The 25447-nt window shown below is 44.5% G+C and overlaps 1 protein-coding gene across 1 annotated transcript; it reads right to left on the bottom strand.

Annotated features, from left to right (window-relative positions):
• Nucleotides 1-418: 418 nt before the first annotated feature.
• On the bottom strand, nucleotides 419-25055 carry LOC309978382 (diacylglycerol O-acyltransferase 2-like protein 6; the record flags this gene model as incomplete). Its single annotated transcript, XM_082864835.1, is given in 11 exon segments — nucleotides 419-567; nucleotides 1016-1136; nucleotides 1139-1229; nucleotides 10547-10721; nucleotides 12128-12332; nucleotides 12701-12720; nucleotides 12723-12744; nucleotides 12748-12770; nucleotides 13304-13320; nucleotides 13322-13412; nucleotides 24965-25055. Coding segments are annotated over 11 exon segments (1005 nt in total).
• Between the last annotated feature and the right edge of the window lie 392 nt (nucleotides 25056-25447).

Below are 25447 nucleotides of genomic sequence, written 5' to 3'. Positions count from 1 at the left end.
GTGGTGGCCCCCAAATTGTAAGGCAAGGGCCAAGGGCCTAGGAGGAAACAAACCATCCTTGTTCTCAACAAGGCTTCTAAGCTTCAACCTAAATAGTGATGGTGTCACTAAGGCTCAGGAGGAAAGGGCATGGTGTTCTTTAACTTCTCATTCCTCTGATCAGAGTTGGCTGGAGTCAGGGGGGCAAAAAAGATCTGTGGACTCACAAGACTCTGCTTACTAAACTGGGTTGTTGCCCACTCTTCTCCATCCCTCTGGTTCCTTCCTGTAAGCTGGACTCATTAAGTACTTTCTGGCTTGGTTGGCCTCCTCACTCAACCCTGAGATCTCCCCCTCTCCCCAGATTCTACTTTCCATGTGGCCCTACTTGGATCCCTTAATGCGTTGGGGGTTCAATAATGGGGAAATCCAGCTCCTGTTATATGTTTGTCAGCTCCTGGGTCTCAGGGAGGCCATACTGTACTTTGTCAAACAGCTTGCACAGGGTCCTGATGTAGAGTGCGTGGTACTCGTCCACCGTCTTTTTGTTTGGCTTCTTAATCTTGGGAATTGGCAGGGGCTCCCCAGCTGTGGGGAAGGAGGAGAGACAAGCATCAGACCTTTCCCCCCACCCAACTCAAATTACCCATTCCTCAGAGGGAGCCACATACTGAAACTCAGTAACTGGGTCCCCTCCCCTTCCTTTGTTCTTTCACTCTGCTCCAACCCCATACTGTCCCATGTTCTCCAAATACCTAATTTCGTGCATGCTTAAGAGAATGAGAGTAAACTCAGAGAGTGCTGAAGGAATGTATGCGAGTAATGATGCCCTCATGGCAGCTGCTGAACTGTGTCCCTCCCGTGAATGGCCACAACTCTGATCTGTTTAGTTGTCCTCCCCACCCTGCCCTCAACCACAGCCACTGGAATTCCCATTGCCTGTCCCAGCTGTGTGCCGGGTCCCCTGAGACTTGAGGGATGACCTGAGTGGGGGGAATCAAGGACCAGAGTGGTCCAAAGATGCTGAAAAACTTAACAACAGTGGTAATGGGCCGATTGAAAGGCAAGAAGCCCCAGGATCCTCGAGTGAGGCCCCGGCCGTGGAAGGTACAGAAACTTAGTCTCAGGGTTTTTTTTGATTCTGTCCTGCAAGGTTTATTTGGAAGAACCTTAGCCACATGCCCTCAGTGAAGGTCTCTTGACTGTGAACCTCATTCTCTCCAAAGGAATAGGAGGGAACAAGGTATGATCTGCAAAGAGACGTGCAGGAGTGTGAGTTCTCCCAGGAAGCTCCCCGCAGTGAAACCCTCTCCAAGGTAGGAAACCTCTACAATCTCCCCATTATAGGACAAGAGTCCAAGAACACAAGCATCTCCAGCCTTGTGTCTCATTCTTGCTATGCTCCACACCCACCTCCCACAAGTGAACCCTTTGAGGGGAGTTGCTGCACCTTGTCTTGTGATGGGAGGAAAGTAATCTCAGGAAATCTAATAGCCCTTATTGTACCCAGCATCCAGAGTGATCTTCCTAAACTGTATCTGGACATGTCACTCTTCTCTTTAAAACTCTTCCAGAGCTCCTCACTTTGTGCCACGCTGCTTAGCAAGGCCTTTGTGCTCTAGCCTTGCCTACCTGGCTAGCCTCCCCTCTCCTCAGCCCTTTGTTGCAATCTGCTTAGCCATACTAAGTGTGCTACGTTCTTGGTTGTCTATGCGCCTTAGTACATCCTGCTCCCTCTGCCAGAAACGCCTTCCCTCTGTCTTCACGTAACTAATTCTATTTCGCCCTTCACTACTCAGCTCCAATTTCATCCCCTGAACCACCTCCAGTTCTTTGAGCCCCTCCATTTCCTCCCACTCCCACCTCCCTCATCTGGTGCTTACCTCTTTCCTACACTAACACTACCCCAACTCTGTACTACAGTCATCACCTTGCCTGGCTGACTCCCAGTAGACAGCAAGCTAATCAAAAGGGGGAACTATGTCTTATTCATCTTTGAACCCCAGGGCCTGGCATAGTGCCAGGCATGTCATCATAGGACCTCACTGAATGCCTGAGTTTTTCTCCCTTTTGGTCTAACTGGTAATGCCTACTAATATTTCAATTCACAGTTCAGATGTCACCCACCTATGAAACCTCTACTTTGGGTGGAAGGCTTTCCATCAGTTGGTGCTCCCAAAGTGCTTTATACATATGTCCATTATGGTGCATCTTTCATTCAACAAATATGTATTGAGTTCTTTCTATGTGCCAGCACTTTTTCTTTTTTTCTTTGAGGAAGAACACTACCACCTCTTATACTTTTTTTTTTTTTACATCTTTATTGGAGTATAATTGCTTTACAATGGTGTGCTAGTTTCTGCTTTATAACAAAGTGAATCAGTTATACATATACATATGTTCCATTCTCTCTTCCCTCTTACGTCTCCCTCCCTCCCACCCTCCCTATCCCACCTCTCTAGGTGGTCACAAAGCACCGAGCTGATCTCCCTGTGCTATGCGGCTGCTTCCCACTAGCTATCTATTTTACGTTTGGTAGTGTATATATGTCCATGCCACCCTCTCGCTTTGTCATAGCTTACCCTTCCCCCTCCCCATATCCGCAAGACCATTCTCTAGTAGGTCTGTGTCTTTATTTCTGTCTTACCCCAGGTTCTTTATGACATTTTTTTCCTTAAATTCCATATATATGTGTTACCATACGGTATTTGACTTTCTCTTTCTGACTTACTTCACTCTGTATGACAGACTCTAGGTCCATCCACCTCATTACAAATAGCTCAAATTACAAATATTTATACAAATAACTTCGTTTCTTTTTATGGCTGAGTAATATTCCATTGTATATATGTGCCACATCTTCTTTATCCATTCATGCGATGATGGACACTTAGGTTGTTTCCATCTCCGGGCTATTGTAAATAGAGCTGCAATGAACATTTTGGTACATGACTCTTTTTGAATTATGGTTTTCTCAGGGTATATGCCCAGTAGTGGGATTGCTGGGTCATATGGTAGTTCTATTTGTAGTTTTTTAAGGAACCTCCATACTGTTCTCCATAGTGGCTGTACCAGTTCACATTCCCACCAGCAGTGCAAGAGTGTTCCCTTTTCTCCACACCCTCTCCAGCATTTATTGTTTCTAGATTTTTTGATGATGGCCATTCTGACTGGTGTGAGAGGATATCTCATTGTAGTTTTGATTTGCATTTCTCTAATGATTAATGACGTTGAGCATTCTTTCAAGTGTTTGTTGGCAGTCTGTGTATCTTCTTTGGAGAAATGTCTATTTAGGTCTTCTGCCCATTTTTGGGTTGGGTGTTTGATTTTTTGTTATTGAGCTGCATGAGCTGCTTGTAAATATTGGAGATTAATCCTTTGTCAGTTGGTTCACTTGCAAATATTTTCTCCCATTCTGAGGGTTGTCTTTTGGTATTGTTTATGGTTTCCTTTGCTGTGCAAAAGCTTTGAAGTTTCATTAGGTCCCATTTGTTTATTTTTGTTTTTATTTCCATTTCTCTGGGAGGTGGATCAAAAAGGATCTCGCTGTGATTTATGTCATAGAGTGTTCTGCCTATGTTTTCCTCTAAGAGTTTGATAGTTTCTGGCCTTACATTTAGGTCTTTAATCCATTTTGAGCTTCTTTTTGTGTATGGTGTTAGGGAGTCATCTAATCTCATACTTTTACATGTACCTGTCCAGTTTTCCCAGCACCACTTATTGAAGAGGCTGTCCTTTCTCCACTGTACATTCCTGCCTCCTTTATCAAAGATAAGGTGACCATATGTGCATGGGTTTATCTCTGGGCTTTCTACCCTGTTCCATTGATCTATATTTCTGTTTTTGTGCCAGTACCATACTGTCTTGGTTACTGTAGCTTTGTAGTATAGTCTGAAGTCAGGGAGCCTGATTCCTCCAGCTCCGTTTTTCGTTCTCCAGATTGCTTTAGCCATTCGGGGTCTTTTGTGTTTCCATACAAATTGTGAATTTTTTTGTTCTAGTTCTGTGAAAAATGCCATTGGTAGTTTGGTAGGGATTGCATTGAATCTGTAGATTGCTTTGGGTAGTAGAGTCACTTTCACAATGTTGATTAATCCAATCCAAGAACATGGTATATCTCTCCACCTATTTGTATCATCTCTAATTTCTTTCATCAGTGTCTTATTATTTTCTTCATACAGGTGTTTTGTCTCCTTAGGTAGGTTTATTCCTAGGTATTTTATTCTTTTTGTTGCAATGGTAAATGGGAGTGTTTTCTTGATTTCAGTTTCAGATTTTTCATCATTAGTGTATAGGAATGCCAGAAATTTCTGTGCATTAGTTTTGTATCCTGCTACTTTACCAAATTCATTGATTAGCTCTAGTAGTTTTCTGGTAGCATCTTTAGGATTCTCTATGTATAGTATCATGTCATCTGCAAACAGTGACAGCTTTACTTCTTCTTTTACAATTTGGATTCCTTTTATTTCCTTTTCTCCTCTGATTGCTGTGGCTAAAACTTCCAAAACTATGTTGAATAAGAGTGGTGAGAGTGGGCAACCTTGCCTTGTTCCTGATTTTAGTGGAAATGCTTTCAGTTTTTCACCATTGAGGATAATGTTGGCTGTGGGTTTGTCATATATGGCCTTTATTATGTTGAGGAAAGTTTCCTCTATGCCTACTTTCTGCAGGGTTTTTATCATAAATGGGTGTTGAATTTTGTCGAAAGCTTTCTCTGCATCTATTGAGATGATCATATGGTTTTTCTCCTTCAATTTGTTAATATGGTTTATCACAATGATTGATTTGCGTATTTTGAAGTATCCTTGCATTCCTGGAATAAACCCCACTTGATCATGGTGTACGATCCTTTTAACGTGCTGTTGGATTCTGTTTGCTAGTATTTTGTTGAGGACTTTTGCATCTATGTTCATCAGTGATATTGGCCTGTAGTTTTCTTTCTTTGTGACATCCTTGTCTGGTTTTGGTATCAACGTGATAGTGGCCTCGTAGAATGAGTTAGGGTGTGTTCCTCCCTCTGCTATATTTTGGAGGAGTTTGAGAAGGATAGGTGTTAGCTCTTCTCTAAATGTTGGACAGAATTCGCCTGTGAAGCCATGTGGTCCTGGGCTTTTATTTGTTGGAAGATTTTTAATCACAGTTTCAATTTCATTACTTGTGATTGGTCTGTTCATATTTTCTATTTCTTCCTGATTCAGTCTTGGCAGGTTGTGCATTTCTAAGAATTTGTCCATTTCTTCCAGGTTGTCCATTTTATTGGTGTATAGTTGCTTGTAGTAATCTCTCATGATCTTTTGTATTTCTGCAGTGTCAGGTGTTACTTCTCCTTTTTCATTTCTAATTCTATTGATTTGAGTCTTCTCCCTTTTCTTCTTGATGAGTCTGGCTAATGGTTTATCAATTTTGTTTATATTCTCAAAGAACCAGCTTTTAGTTTTATTAATCTTTGCTATCATTTCCTTCATTTCTTTTTCATCTATTTCTGATCTGATCTTTATGATTTCTTTCCTTCTGCTAACTTTGGGGTTGTTTTGTTCTTCTTTCTCTAATTGCTTTAGGTGTAAGTTTAGGTTGTTTATTTGAGATGTTTCTTGTTCTTTAATGTAGGACTGTACTGCTATAAACTTTGCTCTTGGAACTGCTTTTGCTGCATCCCATAGGTTTTGGGTCGTCGTGTCTCCAATGTCATTTGTTTCTAGGTATTTTTTGATTTCCTCTTTGATTTCTTCAGTGATCACTTCGTTATTAAGTAGTGTATTGTTTAGCCTCTATGTGTTTGTATTTTTTACAGATCTTTTCCTGTAATTGATATCTAGTCTCATAGCATTGTGGTTGGAAAAGATACTTGATACAATTTCAATTTTCTTAAATTTACCAAGGCTTGATTTGTGACCCAAGATATGATCTATCCTGGAGAATGTTCCATGAGCACTTGAGAAAAATGTGTATTCTGTTGTTTTTGGATGGAATGTCCTATAAATATCAATTAACTCCATGTCGTTTAATGTATCATTTAAAGCTTGTGTTTCCTTATTTATTTTCATTTTGGATGATCTGTCCATGGGTGAAAGTGGGGTGTTAAAGTCCCCTACTATGAATGTGTTACTGTCGATTTCTCCTTTTGTGGCTGTTAGTATTTGCCTTATGTATTGAGGTGCTCCTATGTTGGATGCATAAATATTTACAGTTGTTATATCTTCTTCTTGGATCGATCCCTTGATCATTATGTAGTGTCCTTCTTTGTCTCTTCTAATAGTCTTTATTTTAAAATCTATTTTGTCTGATATGAGAATTGCTACTCCAGCTTTCTTTTGGTTTCCATTTGCATGGAATATCTTTTTCCATCCCCTCACTTTCAGTCTGCATGTGTCTCTAGGTCTGAAGTGGGTCTCTTGTAGACAGCATATATATGGGTCTTGTTTTTGTATCCATTCAACCAGTCTGTGTCTTTTGGTGGGAGCATTTAATCCATTTACATTTAAGGTAATTATCAATATGTATGTTCCTATTCCCATTTTCTTAATTGTTTTGGGTTTGTTATTGTAGGTCTTTTCCTTCTCTTGTGTTTGTTGCCTAGAGAAGTTCCTTTAGCAGTTGTTGTAAAGCTGGTTTGGTGGTGCTGAACTCTCTCAGCTTTTGCTTGTCTGTAAAGGTTTTAATTTCTCCATCAAATCTGAATGAGATCCTTGTTGGGTAGAGTAATCTTGGTTGTAGGTTTTTCTCCTTCATCACTTTAAATATGTCCTGCCAGTCCCTTCTGGCTTGCAGAGTTTCTGCTGAAAGATCAGCTGTTAACCTTATGGGGATTCCCTTGTGTGTTATTTGTTGTTTTTTCCCTTGCTGCTTTTAATATGTTTTCTTTGTGTTTAATTTTTGACAGTTTGATTAATATGTGTCTTGGTGTGTTTCTCCTTGGATTTACCCTGTATGGGACTCTCTGTGCTTCCTGGACCTGATTAACTATTTCCTTTCCCATATTAGGGAAGTTTTCAACGATAATCTCTTCAAATATTTTCTCAGTCCCTTTCTTTTCCTCTTCTTCTTCTGGAACCCCTATAATTCGAATGTTGGTGTGTTTAATGTTGTCCCAGAAGTCTCTGAGACTGTCCTCAGTTCTTTTCATTCTTTTTTCTTTATTCTGCTCTGCAGTAGTTATTTCCACTATTTTATCTTTCAGGTCACTTATCCGTTCTTCTGCCTCAGTTATTCTGCTATTGATCCCAGCTAGAGTATTTTTCATTTCATTTATTGTGTTGTTCATCGTTGCTTGTTTCATCTTTAGTTCTTTTAGGTCCTTGTTAAATGTTTCTTGCGTTTTCTCTATTCTATTTCCAAGATTTTGGATCATCTTTACTATCATTATTCTGAATTCTTTTCCAGGTATACTGCCTATTTCCTCTTCATTTCTTAGGTCTGGTGGGTTTTTATCTTGCTCCTTCAACTGCTGTATGTTTTTCTGTCTTCTCATTTTGCTTATCTTACTGTGTTTGGGGTCTCCTTTTTGCAGGATGCAAGTTAGTAGTTCCCGTTGTTTTTGGTGTCTGTCCCCAGTGGCTAAAGTTGTTTCAGTGGGTTGTGTAGGCTTCCTGGTGAAGGGGACTAGTGCCTGTGTTCTGGTGGATGAGGCTGGATCTTGTCTTTCTGGTGGGCAGGTCCATGTCTGGTGGTGTGTTTTGGGGTGTCTGTGGACTTATTATTATTTTAGGCAGCCGGTATGCTAATGGGTGGGGTTGTGTTCCTGTCTTTCTAGTTTGGCATAGGGTGTCCAGCACTGTAGCTTGCTGGTCGTTGAGTGAAGCTGGGTGCTGGTGTTGAGATGGAGATCTCTGGGAGATTTTTGCCGTTTGATATTATGTGGCGCTGGGAGGTCTCTTGTGGACCGGTGTCCTGAAGTTGGCTCTCCCACCTCAGAGGCACAGCACTGACTCCTGGCTGCAGCACCAAGAGCCTTTCATCCACATGTCTCAGAATAAAAGGGAGAAAAAGTAGAAAGAAAGAAAGAAGGAAAGGAAAGAAGGAAAGAAAGAAAGAAAGGATGGAAGGAGGGAAGGAGGCAAGGAAGGGAGGAGGGAAGCAAGTAAGAAAGAAAGAAAAGAAAGAGCATAAAATAAAATAAAGATAAAATAAAGTTATTAAAATAAAAAATAATTATTAAGAAAAAAATTTTTTTAAAAAGAAAAAAAAAACGGACGGATAGAACCCTAGTACAAATGGTGACAGCAAAGCTATACAGATAAAATCTCACACCGAAGTATACACATGCACACTCACAAAAATAGGAAAAGGGGAAAAAAATGGTAAGTCTTGCTCTCAAAGTTCACCTCCTCAATTTGGGATGATTCGTTGTCTATTCATGTATTCCACAGATGCAGGGTACATCAAGTTGATTGTGGAGCTTTAATCCGCTGCTTCTGAGGCTGCTGGGAGGGATTTCCCTTTCTCTTCTTTGTTCGCACAGCTCCTGGGGCTCAGCTTTGGATTTGGCCGTGCCTCTGCGTGTAGGTCGCTGGAAGGCATCTGTTCTTCGCTCAGACAGGACGGGGTCAAAGGAGCAGCTGCCTCAGGGACTCTGGCTCACCCAGGCCGGGGGGAGGGAGGGGCGCGGATGCGGGGCAAGCCTGCGATGGCAGAGGCCGTCGGGATGCCTCACCACCATGAGGCACGCCGTGCGCCCTGCTGGGGAAGTTGTTTCTGGATCCCGGGACCCCGGCATTGGCGGGCTGCACAGGCTCCCTGGAAGGGAGGTGCGGACAGCGACCCGCGCTCGCACACAGGCCTCCCGGTGGCGGCAGCAGCAGCCTCAGCATCTCATGCCCGTCTCTGGGGTCCGTGCCGTCAGCTGCGGTTCGCGCCCGTCTCTGGAGCTCCTCCAAGCAGCGTTCCCAGTCCCCTCTCCTCGCGCACCAGGAAACAAAGAGGGAAGAAAAAGTCTCTTGCCTCTTCGGCAGGTCCAGACTTTTCCCCGGACTCCCTCCCTGCCAGCCATGGTGCACCAACCCCCTGCAGGCTGTGCTCACGCCGCCAATCCCAGTCCTTCCCCTGCGCTCTCCCGTCCCTATTCTTTTGTCTCGGTTTATTCTTTTCTCTTTTGCCCTACCCAGGTACGTGGGGAGTTTCTTGCGTTTTGGGAGGTCTGAGGTCTTCCGTCAGCGTTCAGTAGGTGTTCTGTAGGAGTTATTCCACGTGTAGATGTATTTCTGGTGTATCTGTGGGGAGGAAGGTGATCTCCACGTCTTACTCTTCCGCCATCTTCTCGATCTCCTACCACCTCTTCGTGCCAGCACTTTTTTAAATCCTGGGGACACATCAGTGAACACAATGGATTAAAAAAAAAATCTCTGTCCTCATGGAGCTTACCTTTTATTGAGAGAAAACAGACAATAAACAATAATAATGAACAAATAGAAAACCATATATGTAAAGAAATAAAATTGATGACGTATGAGGAGATGATAAGCGCAATGGGAAAAAGATCCAGCAGGATGGTCAGGATAGACCTTATTGAGAAGAGACATTTGAGCAAGGACCTGGAGGAGGTAAAGGAATAAGCCAAAGAGTTATTTGCAGGAATAATGTCCCAGACAGAGGGGACAAGTAGAACAAAGGCCCTAAGGGAGGAGCGTGTGGCTTGTTTGAGGGACAGCAAGGAAGCCAGTGTAGCTCTAATGGAGTGAGCAAGGGGGAGGGCAGTGACTGATGAGATCAGCGACGTGGCAAGATAATTTAGGGTCTTGCAGGCCCTTGTAAAGACTTTGGTTTTGCTCGGTGTGAAATGGGAGCCACTGGAGCATTTGGAGTAGTGACATGATCTGACTCACGCTGAATAGGATCATCCTGGCCACGGTTGAGAATAGACTCTTGGATGTGAGGGAGGCAAGGGTAGAAGCAGAGAGAGCACTTAGGAGACTGTTGTAATAATCCAGGGGAGAGACGATGGGGTGGTAGACCAGGGGGCGATAGTTGAGCTGGTAAATGGCTGGCTTCTGGAAATATTTTGTAATTATATGTGAATATGTCTGTCTTCCATTGGACTCTGAGTTCCTTAAAGGCAAGGACCAGGTCTTATCTATTTTTATATCCTTAATGCCTAGTACTATGCCTGACACACAGTAGCTGTTCAGTAACTGTGGAATGAATGCATTCTATTTCTCCAACCAGATTATATGCTCTTTGGGGGCAGTATCCATGTCTTTTGCATGTTTGCAATCTCCACAGCATCAAGCCCAGTGCCTTCCTTGCCCTGGGTAAGTTCTCTGGGCCTCGCAGTTCATGGGTTGATATAGACTGAAGCCCCACTTCCCCAGACCCCCAGCCTACCAGGCTAATGGGCAGAAGGTAAAAGGTCTTTTACTGTTTTTTCTCTAACTTCAAGCTTTAAAAGTACCCACCAGAATGTGTCTGGAGGCCCAAACACCCTTAAGGCACAGTGTGAGCGAGTAGAGAGAAGCAGTCAGAATGAAGAGGGAACCCACTCTAACAGGTTTCCAAGGAAGGGCACCATTCTGGACAGGTGCTACAGAGGACCTATGGCACCCTGATGATAGGGCACCAGAACCTAGGGACCCACCCTGTCTTCAGTGCCAACCTCACAAAACCTTTATGCTGTTTAAGGAGGACGGTAGAGGCTCCTGCATGGCACAAGAGGGCTTCAGCAGCTCCACCCTCCACAATAACCACAGCATTGCCCGAGCCTTTCTTGGTCAGCAAATACTTCAAGGCCAACTCACTCACTGGGCACACACCTGTGAAACCAAAGAGTCAAGTGGTATAACAAACTTGGTGCTTGAGGACGGGGTAAGGGGTTCCTCCAGGGCTTCCTGCTGGAGACAGTTCTTCTGTCACCTGACTGTGCTTGTTTCCACTCTTCTGTCTTTAACCTCCACATCCTGGGTTAGCCCTGAGGTTGGTCCTTAGGGTCAGCTGCTTGCCTTGCAGCTCTGTGCTACTACAGTTGGGGCTACATTGAGTTCTTCTGCCTACTTTCTCTTAGCTCCATAGTATTTAAGCCCATCCCTTCCTTCTCTACCCAGGAACCACAGCTGTCTTCCACTCTCCCCAGGCTGATGGCAATTGAGGCTCTCCAGAGTTCTCTTCCCTAGGAGTAATGAGGAATAGCCACCACCATCCTGCTTCCTCCTTAGAGCAACCCGGCAAAGGGAAGCCAGTGGCTGCGGGTTCTGGAGAGTAGGCAGACCCAGGATCCTGTCCGAGCCAAATTGAAATGTAGATGAATCATGGAATGACATCTTGCTGCTCTACAACAGTCACAGAGTCTTTCCTCACCTCTGCTTCCCAACTCTGCCCTGTGCTCACCTTCTGTTCTCTCCTGGGATGGAAGACATTGGCTCCAGGCCACAGTCCTTGAGATCCAGGTTCATACCAACCTCAGAGGGGAGCAGAACCATCCTCTGGGACTCTAGTGGTGCTACCTGGCCCCTCCAGATATCAATGTATCTTACCTTTTAATGTTTGGCTTCAGTTGTTTTCTGGTGTCAAGAAGGATGGATATTCATCCAAAGAGAAGGACATTTGGCACAGTACCCTGGCTTGAAGCCTGGCATGTGGACGTTGTCCTGGATTCTGACGGATGCCTATCCTTTATCCCTTGATGTCTTACGCAAGTTCAAAGGGGTTCTCAGGAGATGAGGGTCATGGGCCAGGAGGGTACCAGCTAGTATGAAAGACTTGAAAGTGTCTTTGAGATGCCCTGAGATGAGAGCTGCTACATAAATGACTGGCCAAAAGAAGCCAGTTGACATCCCCCAAGAGTTAGGCAAAGTTCATCTGAGCTGTACCATTCATGCCTCATTTTCCTCATGTTTGGTTTTGATATTTGGCTTTTGCTTTCTGCTTTCCACTTTGGCTTTGATCCTGAACTCCAGGCTTCTGCTTCCTCTTCTGAAAGGATCCTTGGCAACTCTTATGAATGCCTATAACTTATCCTGCTGCCTAATCAAACCCCGCCTCCCAGATCTTGGACAGAACCTGAGGCTTGGCCACATATTCCTGTTACTGGCTCAGTGTGTTCTGGACTCATTTTCTACTAAGTCCTCTTCCAGCAGGGAGTGAGAACTGGACTGACTGTCAAGGCTTATAGAAGTTGGAGCCCTGAGGTAGGTCAGAGAATGGAATGATTTCTTGTACGCACCCATTGACATCACATAATCTCGCACAATTGGGATCCAGAAGATCTCTTCCAAGGTCCCTACATAAGGAGTGATGGCTGGGAAAATCCGAGCAAAGCCACTGGCCTCAGTGGGAAAGATGATGAAGACACCATAAGAGAGAATGCCATGAGGGTGGTTGGCAATGATATAGTTGTGTTTGGGACAGAGGTCATGAGTCTTCACCAGCTGTTAGAGGGAGATTGAATCAGAGTAGTGGATAGAAGGAAGAGAGGACATGTGGACTCAGATCCCGGTAGGTAGCCTGTGTTTCCCTTGGGGGGCTCCAAATCCCTATTCACTGGGATGTCTTCACTGTCACATGATTGCCAGGGGTTATGATGCTCAGAGAGGCTGACCTGGGTCTGCCACTCTGAGGCAAGGTACTATCCATTTGTCTCCCCACCTGCCCATCCATCTTGGGTCCCTGCTCTGCATTATGCCTCTGGGCCTTGATGTCCACTGCTGGCCACCAAAGCCTTTGAAAACATAGGGCTGAATGGGGAGGGAGAGTCTGGGCAACAGGGACTGAGGGCACCCAGAGGAAGCGTAGTCATCTTTACTGGGAAGTAATTTGGAAATACTTCCAGAGGGTCCAGTTTCATACCCAAGTTGAACGCCTACCACCTGCAGGTACAGAAGGGAAGGAAAGACTGGGTGAGATCTTGCCAATCCCTCTACTTCTCCTGGAGGTGGAGGGTTCTTCCTAAAACCTTCAGGTCACTAGAGGGGCCTCTTTCTCACATTTCCATATCTTGGGCACAGAGCTATAGGTACTGTCCCTGAATCCAACCCTCAAGGAGACACAGGAAGCCCCTGCTCCTCTGGAGCTGTCAGAAAGGTGGGAGGGAAATAGCAGGAGGCTGGGAGCACCCACCCAGAAACCAGCCTCAATTCTTCCTGGGCAGCCTGGCAGAGACCTCTGTTACTTGCTGAGCTTTGCCCTCCTGTCTCCCACCCCTTCCCTCTACCTTCCTGTGCTCCTCTCCCTCTCTCCTTCGCTTCGCCTCCCTGACCTCCTTTCCTTTCCCTTTCCTCTTCTTTCCTCTCCCCACCTCTTCTCCCTCTGTCTCTCCCACTCTCTCCTTCCACCCCCACCCCAGCCCTGTGGTTCCATCCTTGGTACAGACAGGGACCACCACTCTTCCCCTGTTTCTTACCTTGACTGTGGGTGTTCGTCATAGGAGAGCCAGGCTAAGGCGAGCACGGACAGCATCCCGAACTTAGTGAACACCAGAAAGTAGGGTATAAGAAGAATAGGAATAGCTCCTGAGGGGACGCAAAGGGTTCATGCCCTTCAGTTCTCTTCAAGTTTAATACACCTCTCATAACCCCGATCTCTGCTCTGTAGTGAAGGAGCAGGTTGAGGCCAGTGTGAGACTCTTCTCTCCTCATCCCCCCCGACCTCCTAACCCCCTCCTAGCTCTGCTGTGGTCCGGGAGGACCTCTGAGTCCCTGGATCTGGGTCCCCTTGGTGGCTGAGATCTTAACTGAGGACAGCAGAACCATGACATTCTCAGAGTAGGTCCTCAGCTGGGATCAAAGGACAGCACTACTTGGCAATTGGAAGGAAACAGCATCTTGGGCCGGTGGCTTACATCCCCGTTCTGGGACCTCAGGAAGTCCTTTCTGAAAGCTCAACCCTCCTTCCTTTGTGGAACTGCTCTGTCAGCACATTCCAGTGGAGAGGGGCGGCCTGCAGTGTACGGGCTGTTTGATGCTGAGAAGAAAACACATATTAGAAACTGCTTTACTTTGTTCGATTTTGTCCAATTCAAAATGTCTCAAAAGTTCAGAAGGGGAAAAAATCATCTCTGTTAGCAAAGAAAGGGTCACAGCAGGCTGTGAAATGCAGACATGGTACATCTTACAGCAGTGGGAGTTGAATTCCATTTTAAAATATGCATTCATGAGAAAGAGGGGCTCAGTACACATATTGTGAATTTAAAAATACCCAGCTAAAGGAATGACTTCTTTGACTAGATAACATCATAGTAGATAAAAGTTTCAGAGAAGGGGAAGAAACTCAAGAGTTACCTGCCAGCAGGTTTGTCTCTAGCATTTTGGGCTTAGATGAAAATAACAGGAAAAAGATGGAATGGGCATTTAAAAAAAAAGTCGTGTTATGGAGTAGAAGAAACCTAGTGACAGGCTGAATTCCCCTTACAAGAGCTGGCTGAAGTGGTTGTTGTAAGCATACTAATTAAATAGGAAATAGCAGGGGGAGGAATTTTATGGGAAGATTGCCATGGGTACAAATCTTGCTACCTCTGACCCTCATAAAAGATGAGAGTAGGGGGCTTCCCTGGTGGCGCAGTGGTTGAGAATATGCCTGCCAATGCAGGGGACACGGGTTCGAGCCCTGGTCTGGGAAGATCCCACATGCCACGGAGCAACTAGGCCCGTGAGCCACAACTACTGAGCCTGCGCATCTGGAGCCTGTGCTCCGCAACAAGAGAGGCTGCGACAGTGAGAGGCCTGCGCACCGCGATGAAGAGTGGCCCCCACTTGCCGCAACTAGAGAAAGCCCTCGCACAGAAACGAAGACCCAACACAGCCAAAAATAAATAAATTAATTAATAAATTTATTTTTTAAAAAAGATGAGAGTAAATTTGCTGGGTAAGCTTCAGAAGAAAACTCAGATAAAGTTAAATATGAATCATTATTAATTATTTTTCAACTTCTTTATTGGAGTATAATGGCTTTACAATGGTGTGTTAGTTGCTGCTGTATAACAAAATGAATCAGCTATACATTTACATATATCCCCAGATCCCCTCCCCTCCCTTTTGCGTCTCCCTCCCACCCTCCCTATCCCACCCCTCTAGGTGATCACAAAGCACTGAGCTGATCTCCCTGTGCTATGTGTCTGCTTCTCACTAGCTATCCATTTTACACTTGGTAGTGTATATATGTCCATGCCACTCTCTCATTTCGTCCCAGCTTACCTTTCCCCCTCCCCATGTCTTCAAGTCCATTCTCTACGTCTGCGTCTTTATTCCTGTCCTGCCCCTAGGTTCTTCAGAACCTTTTTTTTTTTTTAGATTCCATATATATGTGTTAGCCTACGGTATTTGTTTTTCTCTTTCTGACTTACTTCACTCTGTATGACAGTCTCTAGATTCATCCACATCTCTACAAATGACCCAGTTTCGTTCCTTTATATGGCTGAGTAATATTCCATTGTATATATGTGCCACATCCTCTTTATCCATTAATATGTTGATGGACAGTTAGGTTGTTTCCATCTCCGGGCTATTGTAAATAGAGCTGCAATGAACATTGGGGTGCATGTGTCTTTTTGAATTATGGTTTTCTCCGGATTTATGCCCAGGAGTGGGATTGCTGGATCATATGGTAACTCTTTGTAGTTTTTTAAAGAACCTCCATACTGTTCTCCACAGTGGCTGTATCAATTTACATTCCCACCAACAGTGCAAGAGGGTTCCTTTTTCTCCACACCCTTAGAGGGATTTTTTTTAGTAGATTTTAAAAGTATTTAATTTAATGGGATTTTCTACACAGGTGATCATGTCATCTGTGAATTAGGACAGTTGTATTTCTTACTTTTCAATCTGTATGCTTTTCTTTCTTTTTTTTTTCTTCTTGCTTTATTGCACTTGCTAGGACTTTTAGTATGATGTTGAATACAAATGGTGAGAGTGAACGTACTTGCTTTGCTCCTCATCTTAGAGAGAAAGCTTTCAGTCTTTCACCATTAAGTATGATGTTACCTGCAGGGTTTTTTTTTTTTTACAGATGCTCTTTATCAAGTTGAGAAAGTTGCCTTCTATTCCTAGTTTTCTGAGAGATTTTATCATGGATTAAAGTTTGTCAAATGCTTTTTCTACATCAATTGATATAATTGTGTGTGTTTTTTCTCCCTTAGGTGGTTAATATGCTAGGTTACGTTGATTGATTTTCAAATATTTACCCTTGCATTCTGGGATAGAGCCCACTTGGTCATGGTATATTTGTTTGATTTGCTAGTATTTTTTTGAGGATTTTTGCATTTATATTCATGAGGGATATTGGTCTGTAGTTTTCTTTTTTGTACTGTTTTGTCTGGTTTTGGTATCAGGGTCTGGCCTCATGAATGAGTTGGCAAGTGTTCTTTCGTCTTCTATTTTCTGAAAAAGATTGTGTAGAATTTGTGATATATCATCTTTAAAATGTTTGGAAGAATATGCTGTTGAAACCAACTGGGTCTTCAGATTTCTGTTCTGGAGGGTTTATAACCTTCCAAAATTAAAATTTAATTTAGTTAATAGTTACACATTATCTGTTTCATTTTGGGTGAGTTTTGGTTGTTGTGGCTTTCAAGGAAGTCTTCAAATGTAATTGTTAATTTGTCTATTTTTTTTCCAGTTCTGTTAGTTTTCACTTCATATATTTTAAAGCTCTATTGCTAGGTGCATAGACATTTAGGATAGTTATGTCTTCTTGGTGAATTGACCCTTTTACCATTATGTAATATCCTTTTTCACCCTTGGTCTTGACTTAAAAAAAAATAAATGTAAACCTGTACACCCTCAAATTACTAATGATTACTAGCTTAAGTTAAAGATGGTACCAATATGAATCTAACTGGGTCCTTTCTTCAAATCATTTGTGATTCATCTTTCTTGCTCACTTTCCCCATATAGTAATAGCCAACATTTACTGTACACTCATCATGTAAAACTAAGTATTTTACATGTGTATTTTATTAAATCTTCATAAAGCCCCCATTAGGACAATAAGCATTCTCATTTTGTGAATGAGGAACCCAGGTTCAGAGAAGTTAAATAACCACTTAAGGTCACACAGCCAGCTAGTGGGTGAGCCAGAGTTGAGAACTCACACTCTTCCTCCAGAGACTGTACTCTTCACCACTGAGCTCTAATTATCGCTTTCCTTTAGTCAATTGTTAATTCCCGTCAGTTCTGTCCTCCAAACATCTTTCAAATTATTCTATTCCCCACCTCCATGCTACCATCCTGTCCAAGCCACCATTCTCTCTCTCTAAGCCGACTGCCAATGTCTTCTAAACAGGTTACCTGCTTCGACTTGAGCCATGATGCAGCCAGCATGCTAAATGCAAATCTCTGTCCTTCTATAGCATATAACCAAGAACATGGCTGGTTTGTCAAAGAGACATTTCTGTGGCTCTGTGATTACTTAATGGATCAAAATTAATGATAAATATGAGAACCTCTGGGGGTTAATGGTAATTCAATAATTCAACAACTCACATGGCTTCCCATGACTCTTAGGATCCAGTCCAGTCTCATAAACTTGGTTCTGAAGGTCCTCCGTGATGGAGGCCCTGGCCACCCCCTAGTTCTCTGCATGCCACCATACTGTTCTTCTGTCAGTTTCTTCAACTCATTCTGTTCCCCAGCCTCCGGGCTTCTGTGCATATTGTCCCTTTTGCCTGGAAGACTCTTTCCTCAGCTCGTTGCCTGGCTAGCTCCTATTCATATTTCAGGCCTCAGGATAAATGTCACAGTTTCAACATTTTGGAGCTATCTTTAACTTCTCTCCCTTTCCAAAAAAAAATCTCTCCCATTCATCCTCCTGCCTCTGTCTCCACTGCCACTGCTGTGGTCCAGATCTTGATCTCCTCTGGTCTGGACTGCAGGCTTTTGTCTATTCTTGCGTGCTGGTCTCTTCCCCTCCAGTCTATTTTCCATGCTGCAGATATATTTTTAAGGCACAGTCATAATGTTGTTTGCCTCCTCTGAAGCCTTCAGTATTTTCCCACTGCTGGCAGGATAAAGTCTGAACATGTTAGCCTGGTGGTTTTCTTTTTTTTTTTTTTTTTTCTGTACGCGGGCCTCTCATTGTTGTGGCTGCGGACGTGCAAAGTCAGCGGCCATGGCTCACGGGCCTAGCTGCTCCATGGCATGTGGGATCTTCCCGGACTGGGGCACGAACCCATGTCCCCTGCATCGGCAGGCAGACTCTCAACCACTGCGCCACCAGGGAAGCCCTAGCCTGGTGTTTAAGGCCCTCCATGGGCCGGCCACGTACAGCTTCTTGGCCTCATCTCTCAGCACCGGCACTCATAGCCCTTATGATCTAGCATGAGGTGATCATACCCACACCACTGTAAGGACATGGGGTGATCTGAAGTGGCTCATGGATGGAAAGTTATTTTAATGTGTAGTGAATAAAAGTGAATTCATGGTGGTAATGTAAAGTTTCCTGTTAGAATATATTAATTTAGGGGCTTCCCTGGTGGTGCAGTGGTTAAGAATCCGCCTGCCGATGCAGGGGACACGGGTTCAAGCCCTGGTCTGGGAAGTTCCCACATGCCATGGAGCAACTAAGCCTGTGCGCCACAGCTACTGAGCCTGTGCTCTACAGCCCGCGAGCCACAACTACTGAGCCCGCGTGCCACAACTACTGAAGCCCGTGTGCCTAGAGCCCGTGCTCTGCAACAAGAGAAGCCACTGCAATGAGAAGCCCGTGCACCACAACAAAGAGTAGCCCCTGCTCGCCGCAACTAGAGAAAGCCCACGCCTATCAACGAAGACCCAATGCAGCCAAAAATTAAATAAATGAATAAATAAATAATTTTTTTAAAAAAGAATATATTAATTTAGCTTACAGGAATGAGTCAATTTGGGGAAAAAATGTTAAGTAATAATAGCACAGGTGGTACTCAGCTGTGGAAAGAACCAGAAAGTGGGAGGCAAATGGCTGAAGAATGGGAAACGGGGGTCCAACCACCTTAGTCTACTCCCCATTCTTTCAACCCACCATGCAATTTCACTTCTCCATGCCTTTGGTGATGCTGTTCCCTTATTCTGACTACCCTCTCTCCAACTTTCTGTCTATATCAAAATTCTCTCAGCCGTCAAGGCTTAGCTCAAATGATACCTCCTTGATGATATCTTTGCTTATTCTCTGGTCAGAATGAAGAGTTCCCTCCTCTACGCACCCACAGCACATTACTTCTGCATCTATTTGGCCCTGTTTCATTTTGCTGCTTGTGTAGTTAGCACCTTACATGTCTGGCCCTTTGCCTTTTAGACAGTAAGCTTCTTTTTTTTAATAAATTTATTTTTGGCTGCGTTGGGTCTTCGTTGCGGTGCGCGGACTTCTCACTGTTGTGGCTTCTCTTGTTGCGGAGCACGGGCTCTAGGCACGCGGGCTTCAGTAGTTGTGGCTCGTGGGCTCTAGAGCGCAGGCTCAGTAGTTGTGGTACACGGGCTTAGTTGCTCCATGGCGTGTGGGATCTTCCTGGACCAGGGCTCGAACCGTGTCCCCTGCATTGGCAGGTGGATTCTTAACCACTGCGCTGCCAGGGAAGCCCTAGACAGTAAGCTTCTTGAAAACAGCCTTCAGCATAATGCCAAGCACAGGAGGATGACTCAGGATAAATATATTTGTTACATTCAGTTGTAGCACAGGGAAGTTTGATTTCAAAATTCTCTAAGTGGCAGGTGAATGGTAACAGGGAAAGAAACCACCAATGCCCTTATTCCAAATAAATAAAGAAAGGCCTTCTGAGGTTCCAGGGTGTGCATGAGTGTGTAAGGCTACGGGCAGCCTGTCATTTCTAGTGTAAAGCGAAAACCTGGCGTCTTAATCAGTTGGCTCAAAGCCTTCAGAAATCCAAGAACGTGGCTGGTTTGTCAAAGACGAATTTCTGTGGCTTTGTGATTACTTATTGGATCTGTATTACTATAAATGTAAGAACCCGCGGGAGTAAAAAAAAGATAATTTAGTAATTCAGCAAACATAGACTGAGCATACCTCATGTGAAATCCCTGTGCTAGAAGCAATGGGGGCAGGCTTGGGGCCTGGAAGGAGGAGGGTGAAGGGCATAAGTATGAAAACGATGAAAATAATGTAAGTATGGTTACTGATACCTTGTATAGAGCATTTATTGTCAACAGGCACTCTGTTCAGCACTTAATGTGCATTATCTCATTTAATCTTCTCACGACCCTGAGAGGTAGATAATTTTATTATCCCCATTTTACATATGAAGAAACTGAGGCTCAGAGAGGTCATGTATCTTCATTTCAAGCTTTGGGAAAAAAAGTATGTAGCATTTGTTGTGTCTTTATTATGAACCAAGAGCTACTTTAAGCACTTTGTGTATGCTTAATTAATTTTAAGTCATATTAAGACATGTAAAAAATAAAGTTCCTGCTTTCCAGAAATTCATAGTCTAGAGGGGAAAACTGATACCATAAATAATGGATATATCCTAGAGGGTGAGAACAATACAGTTAGGGTTCAAATGTCATTATATGGAGACGAAAGGAGAAGGCCATTCTTTACTACTAGGCAACCTAGAAAGGCTTCTTGCAGAAGATAAGATTTAAATTGAATCTTGAAGGAAGAGTAGGATTTTGACAGATGGATTAGTGGTGGAAGGGCCTTCCACGCACAAGGCAGAGCTCGAACGAAGGCCTGGAGATGGAAGAGTCCAAGGTCTGTGAGTAATACCATAACCTGCAAAAGTACAGGGAGCATGGGAAGCCATGGAACAGGAGATGACACTGGGAAGGAAGCAGGGGAGCTCAGGTCCCATACTGAATGGAATGAGAAGCCAGTGATGGTTCTTAGCAGAGGAAGAGCGTGATCATATCTGTGTATCAGTAAGATCATTTGAGATGACTGTGCGAGCAGGAGAAACGGTAGGCAGGGAGGTCACCTAAGAGTTGCAGTGACTTAGATGAGAGGCAATGGGAACCTGAAATAGGCTACTACTTCTGAAATCAATTTGAAAGATACTATGGAGGCAGAATGTTCAGGGGTTTGCAGTTGACTGGATGCAGGGGGTGAAGGAGAGGGAGTAGTGAAGTGAACAATGCCTTGAAAGGGCCTGTGGTAATTTAATGCTTGGAAGGTATCAGAGTGTCTGCCTCATTTTCTAGGATCTAGTTACTCATTATTCTTCCTGAAAGTGCAATGAAATCAGAGTCTAAGATGCCTGTCTTAGAAGTGGTAGTCACTCTTCTGTTGATCAAACGTCTTCTGAGGTGGGGTGGTTGGGCTCCGATGTCAATTTCTATCACAGAAAGAAAATGAACATCGACTGAGGGTTTTCTTTCCTCTTTGATTATCAGAATGGTCTTGAGAGCTCTGTTCTACAATGGTAGAGGGTGAACGACTTACTTGCACAAGCTCACATAACAAGTAAATGGCAGACCTGGTCTGTCTGACTCGCAAGAGTATGTTCTATTTTTTGTATTATCAGCAACCAGAGATACGAGGCAGACCCACACACACACACAAAAAGATGTCCATGAGAGAGAAAAAAGAACAAGAGGTGGACTTAAAGGTCTTTACTGAGGAGAAGAAATCTGGAAGAATCAACAGTGTCAAGCCTGGTCTTGCAAGAAATAGAACAATGACAAGATGTGGCTCCTGTTTTCATGGAGCTTATTGGGTAGAGGAGGCAAAGGGTGTAAAGGCTGCTATGCAACCGAATTTTCCAAAGTGCTCTGGACTTTCACAGATAATGTAGTCTCAGGTTGCCAGGACAATGTTGCAGAGAAGGTATGACTTGAGCAGTATCTCAAAGGAAGGGTTGTCCAGGGATAGTCCAGGAAGGGTGATCAGGGAATCTTTTTTTTTTTTTTTTTTTTTTTTTTGCGGTACGCGGGCCTCTCACTGTTGTGGCCTCTCCTGTTGTGGAGCACAGGCTCCGGACGCGCAGGCCCAGCGGCCACGGCTCACGGGCCCAGCCGCTCCGCGGCATGTGGGATCTTCCCGGACCAGGGCACGAACCCGTGTCCTCTGCATCGGCAGGCGGACTCTCAACCACTGCGCCACCAGGGAAGCCCAGGGAATCTTTTAAGTGTAGGAAATAGAGCAGAAGTGAAGGAGTGAGAGAGTAAGTAACCTTGGCATTTTTTTAAACATCTTTATTGGAGTATAATTGCTTTACAATGGTGTGTTAGTTTCTGATTTATAACAAAGTGAATCAGTTATACATATACATATGTTCCCATATCTCTTCCCTCTTGCATCTCCCTCCCTCCCACCCTCCCTATACCACCCCTCTAGGTGGTCACAAAGCACCGAGCTGATCTCCCTGTGCTATGCGGCTGCTTCCCACTAGCTATCTATTTTACATTTGGTAGTGTATATATGTCCATGCCACTCTCTCACTTTGTCACAGCTTACCCTTCTCCCTCCCCATATCCTCAAGTCCATGCTCTAGTAGGTCTGTGTCTTTATTCCCGTCTAACCCCTAAGTACTTCATGACCATTTTTTTTTCTTTCTTAGATTCCATATATATGTGTTAGCGTACGGTATTTGTTTTTCTCTTTCTGACTTACTTCACTCTGTATGACAGACTCTAGGTCCATCCACCTCACTACAAATAACTCAGTTTCGTTTCTTTTTATGGCTGAGTAATATTCCATCGTATATATGTGCCACATCTTCTTTACCCATTCATCTGTCGATGGACACTTAGGTTACTTCCATGTCCTGGCTATTGTAAATAGAGCCGCAGTGAACATTGTGGTACATGACTCTTTTTGAATTATGGTTTTCTCAGGGTATATGCCCAGTAGTGGGATTGCTGGGTCGTATGGTAGTTCTATTTGTTCTGTGAATAGATTGCCTGGAATACGAGCTTCACCTAGGGGAAGAGTAGGGGGATGAGCTGGTAAAGAGTTTGAGGCAGGGGGCTTCCCTGGTGGCACAGTGGTTGAGAGTCCGCCTGCCAATGCAGGGGACACGGGTTCGTGCCCCAGTCCAGGAAGATCCCACATGCCGTGGAGCGGCTAGGCCCGTGAGCCATGGCCGCTGAGCCTGCATGTCCGGAGCCTGTGCTCCGCAACGGGAGAGGCCACAACAGTGAGAGGTCCGCGTACTGCAAAAAAAAAAAAAAAAAAAAGTTTGAGGCAGAGAGTGGAGCAGGGCCTTGAATGCCCACAATAACACATTTGTACTTCATCAAGAAGGCAAGGGAAAACCGCTGACTATTTTTGAGCAGCAGAGGGCTGTAATCAAAGATGCCTTTGAAAGACTCTTCTGGCTGTAGGCAGTGGAATATATGGGAGAGGGTGGAGAATAGAAGGCCAAGAAAGAGGATATTGCAACAGTTTAGATAGATGGCAATACAAGCCCAGAAAAGAAGAGACAGATGGAGAGCCATCCTTTAACTGGAAGCTGGGCCTCAGAGGGGCTCTCAGGAGCATTGCCTAATTCCAAGGGTCATGAATATTTATATTCCACATCTCCCCCAAACCATCTCTTCATTCTTCTCTCATCGCTTCTTTCCTCCTTCTTGTCCCTCTCTCTGCCTTTTCTCTCCCCCTCTTCCCTACGTTTTCCCCCATCACTCCCAGTTGTGCTCAGTAATCAGCCATGATTCTGAACATCATTCAGGAAGGAGGAAAAGCGCTGAGGGAGGCTCTGAGCAAGACAGAAAGAATGAAGGAAACAGGGTGAGAAAAAGAAGGAAGAAAAGAATTAGGAAGGAGGAAGGGAGGGAGGAAGGAAGGAAGGACACTTTTGTGTAAGGAGCATTTACTGGGAACCAGGCCATGAACTCCTTTGGCAGTCTGGTGAAGCCCTTTTCTGAATAGTATTTTTAAATGCACAAAATAAAATACACAGACTTACAAAGGAAACTCATCATAGTAAAACACCGTTATCAAAATATTGCCAAAAATGTCATACAGTAACATGGGCTTCTTGATTTATGCATTAAATAACCACGCCTAATGGTAGTTCCAATAATTGTTGGAATTTGGAAGTGGTAACGAGCATAAATGAACTTTTTTTTTTTTTTTTTTTTTTTTTTTTGCGGTACGCGGGCCTCTCACTGTTGTGGCCTCTCCCGTTGCGGAGCACAGGCTCCGGACGCGCAGGCTCAGCAGCCATGGCTCACGGGCCCAGCCGCTCCACGGCATGTGGGATCTTCCCAGACCGGGGCACGAACCCGTGTCCTCTGCATCGGCAGGCGGACTCTCAACCACTGCGCCACCAGGGAAGCCCATAAATGAACTTTTGAGATGACTGCAACAACTGGCATGTGAAATGTAAATCTCTGTGATGTCTATTACCGACAAATTCACAGGTATTTCTGTGGTTTGCTGCCTACATTCATCATTTCAATATGAGGTTAGTGAAAACAAACAGGTAATTTTTTCCATCCAAATTCAACGTTGTCCCTCCCTGCCTCATTCTAGGTCTATAGGTCCCTAGTTAAGAACCACTGCTCTACGGGGTCATATAGCCTCCCACAGATTGGACTTGGCAGCCTCCTAACCTGTCCCATCCTTCAGGATGACATTTCTCCACGTCCAGTTTCCAAACTTGCCCCTGTAATTGGCTGCTCACAAAGCCCTGGTTTCTGACTGAGAAAAGCTTCGAGCTCTCAGCCCATTTGCCCGGCACTGATGACTGTCATTCTCTGAGTCCATTGAAGAACTGGCCCTTTCTCAAAATTCTGTCTAATGAGTCACTCACGCAGCCCGCAGATTTTCCATAATTCTCTCATCATAGTCTTATACTGGAAAATCACCTTACATCTACCCAGTAACACCAACTCTGCCCCTGCCCCCGAATAGGACTCTTTTCAGCTAGTTCACAGGGGGCAGTCCTGAGAGAAGGCTGGGGTGATCTTTAAACCAGGAAACCTGCAGCCTCACTCCTGGCCTTCATGCCCCTCAGATGGGAGGAGAGAAATCTAATGGACTCAACAGTAGCCATCTCTCTGGGTGGAGAGGCACAGTCCTTCCCAGAGAGAGGGGACCAACCAAATGATCTCTTTGGAGCCCTCTTCATCTGGAGATTCCTGGTCTCTTTCTTCATCTGTTCCCTTGTGCTTTCCAGCCCCTGGGGTTCACTCACCTAAAAAGACATGGACTGGGATCCACTGCAAAATAGAGAGTGTTTGGAGGCTTTCCTGAAGATCCAGATGGGAGAGGAAGGCCATGGCCATGGTGCTGTTCTGTTGTGATAAGAAGGCTGGTGCCTCCAGGGCTGAGCTGATTGCAGGTGCTTTGCTTTAATCCCATCACTGAGTCCCTTTATCTGCTGGAGGTTTTAGCCTTTTCTCCAGTCTTCCCTGTTCTCTCCCCACAACTTCCTATGCACACACCAGGCTTTAGATCATACTTTCTAATCTCTCTAATATGCATCCTTTCCCCACAGGTGCTCAATTGCCTCGGGCTGGTTCTAGCGCTCTGTGTGTGTGTGTGTGTGTGTGTGTGTGTGTGTGTGTGTGTTTGTGTGTGTGTGAGGAGGGGTCCCTGATAAATTGTGCAGGAAAAGGGAATGGCTTAGGCCTCAAATAGGATCTCTGAAAAGCAGTCTGCCCTGGTGGATGCTCTC

The sequence above is a fragment of the Leucopleurus acutus genome (assembly GCF_964270905.1).
Source record: "Leucopleurus acutus genome assembly, chromosome: X".
Taxonomy (NCBI): domain Eukaryota; kingdom Metazoa; phylum Chordata; class Mammalia; order Artiodactyla; family Delphinidae; genus Leucopleurus; species Leucopleurus acutus.
Note: the sequence above shows the minus strand (reverse complement) of the source record. Positions and strands in the feature narration are given on the sequence as shown.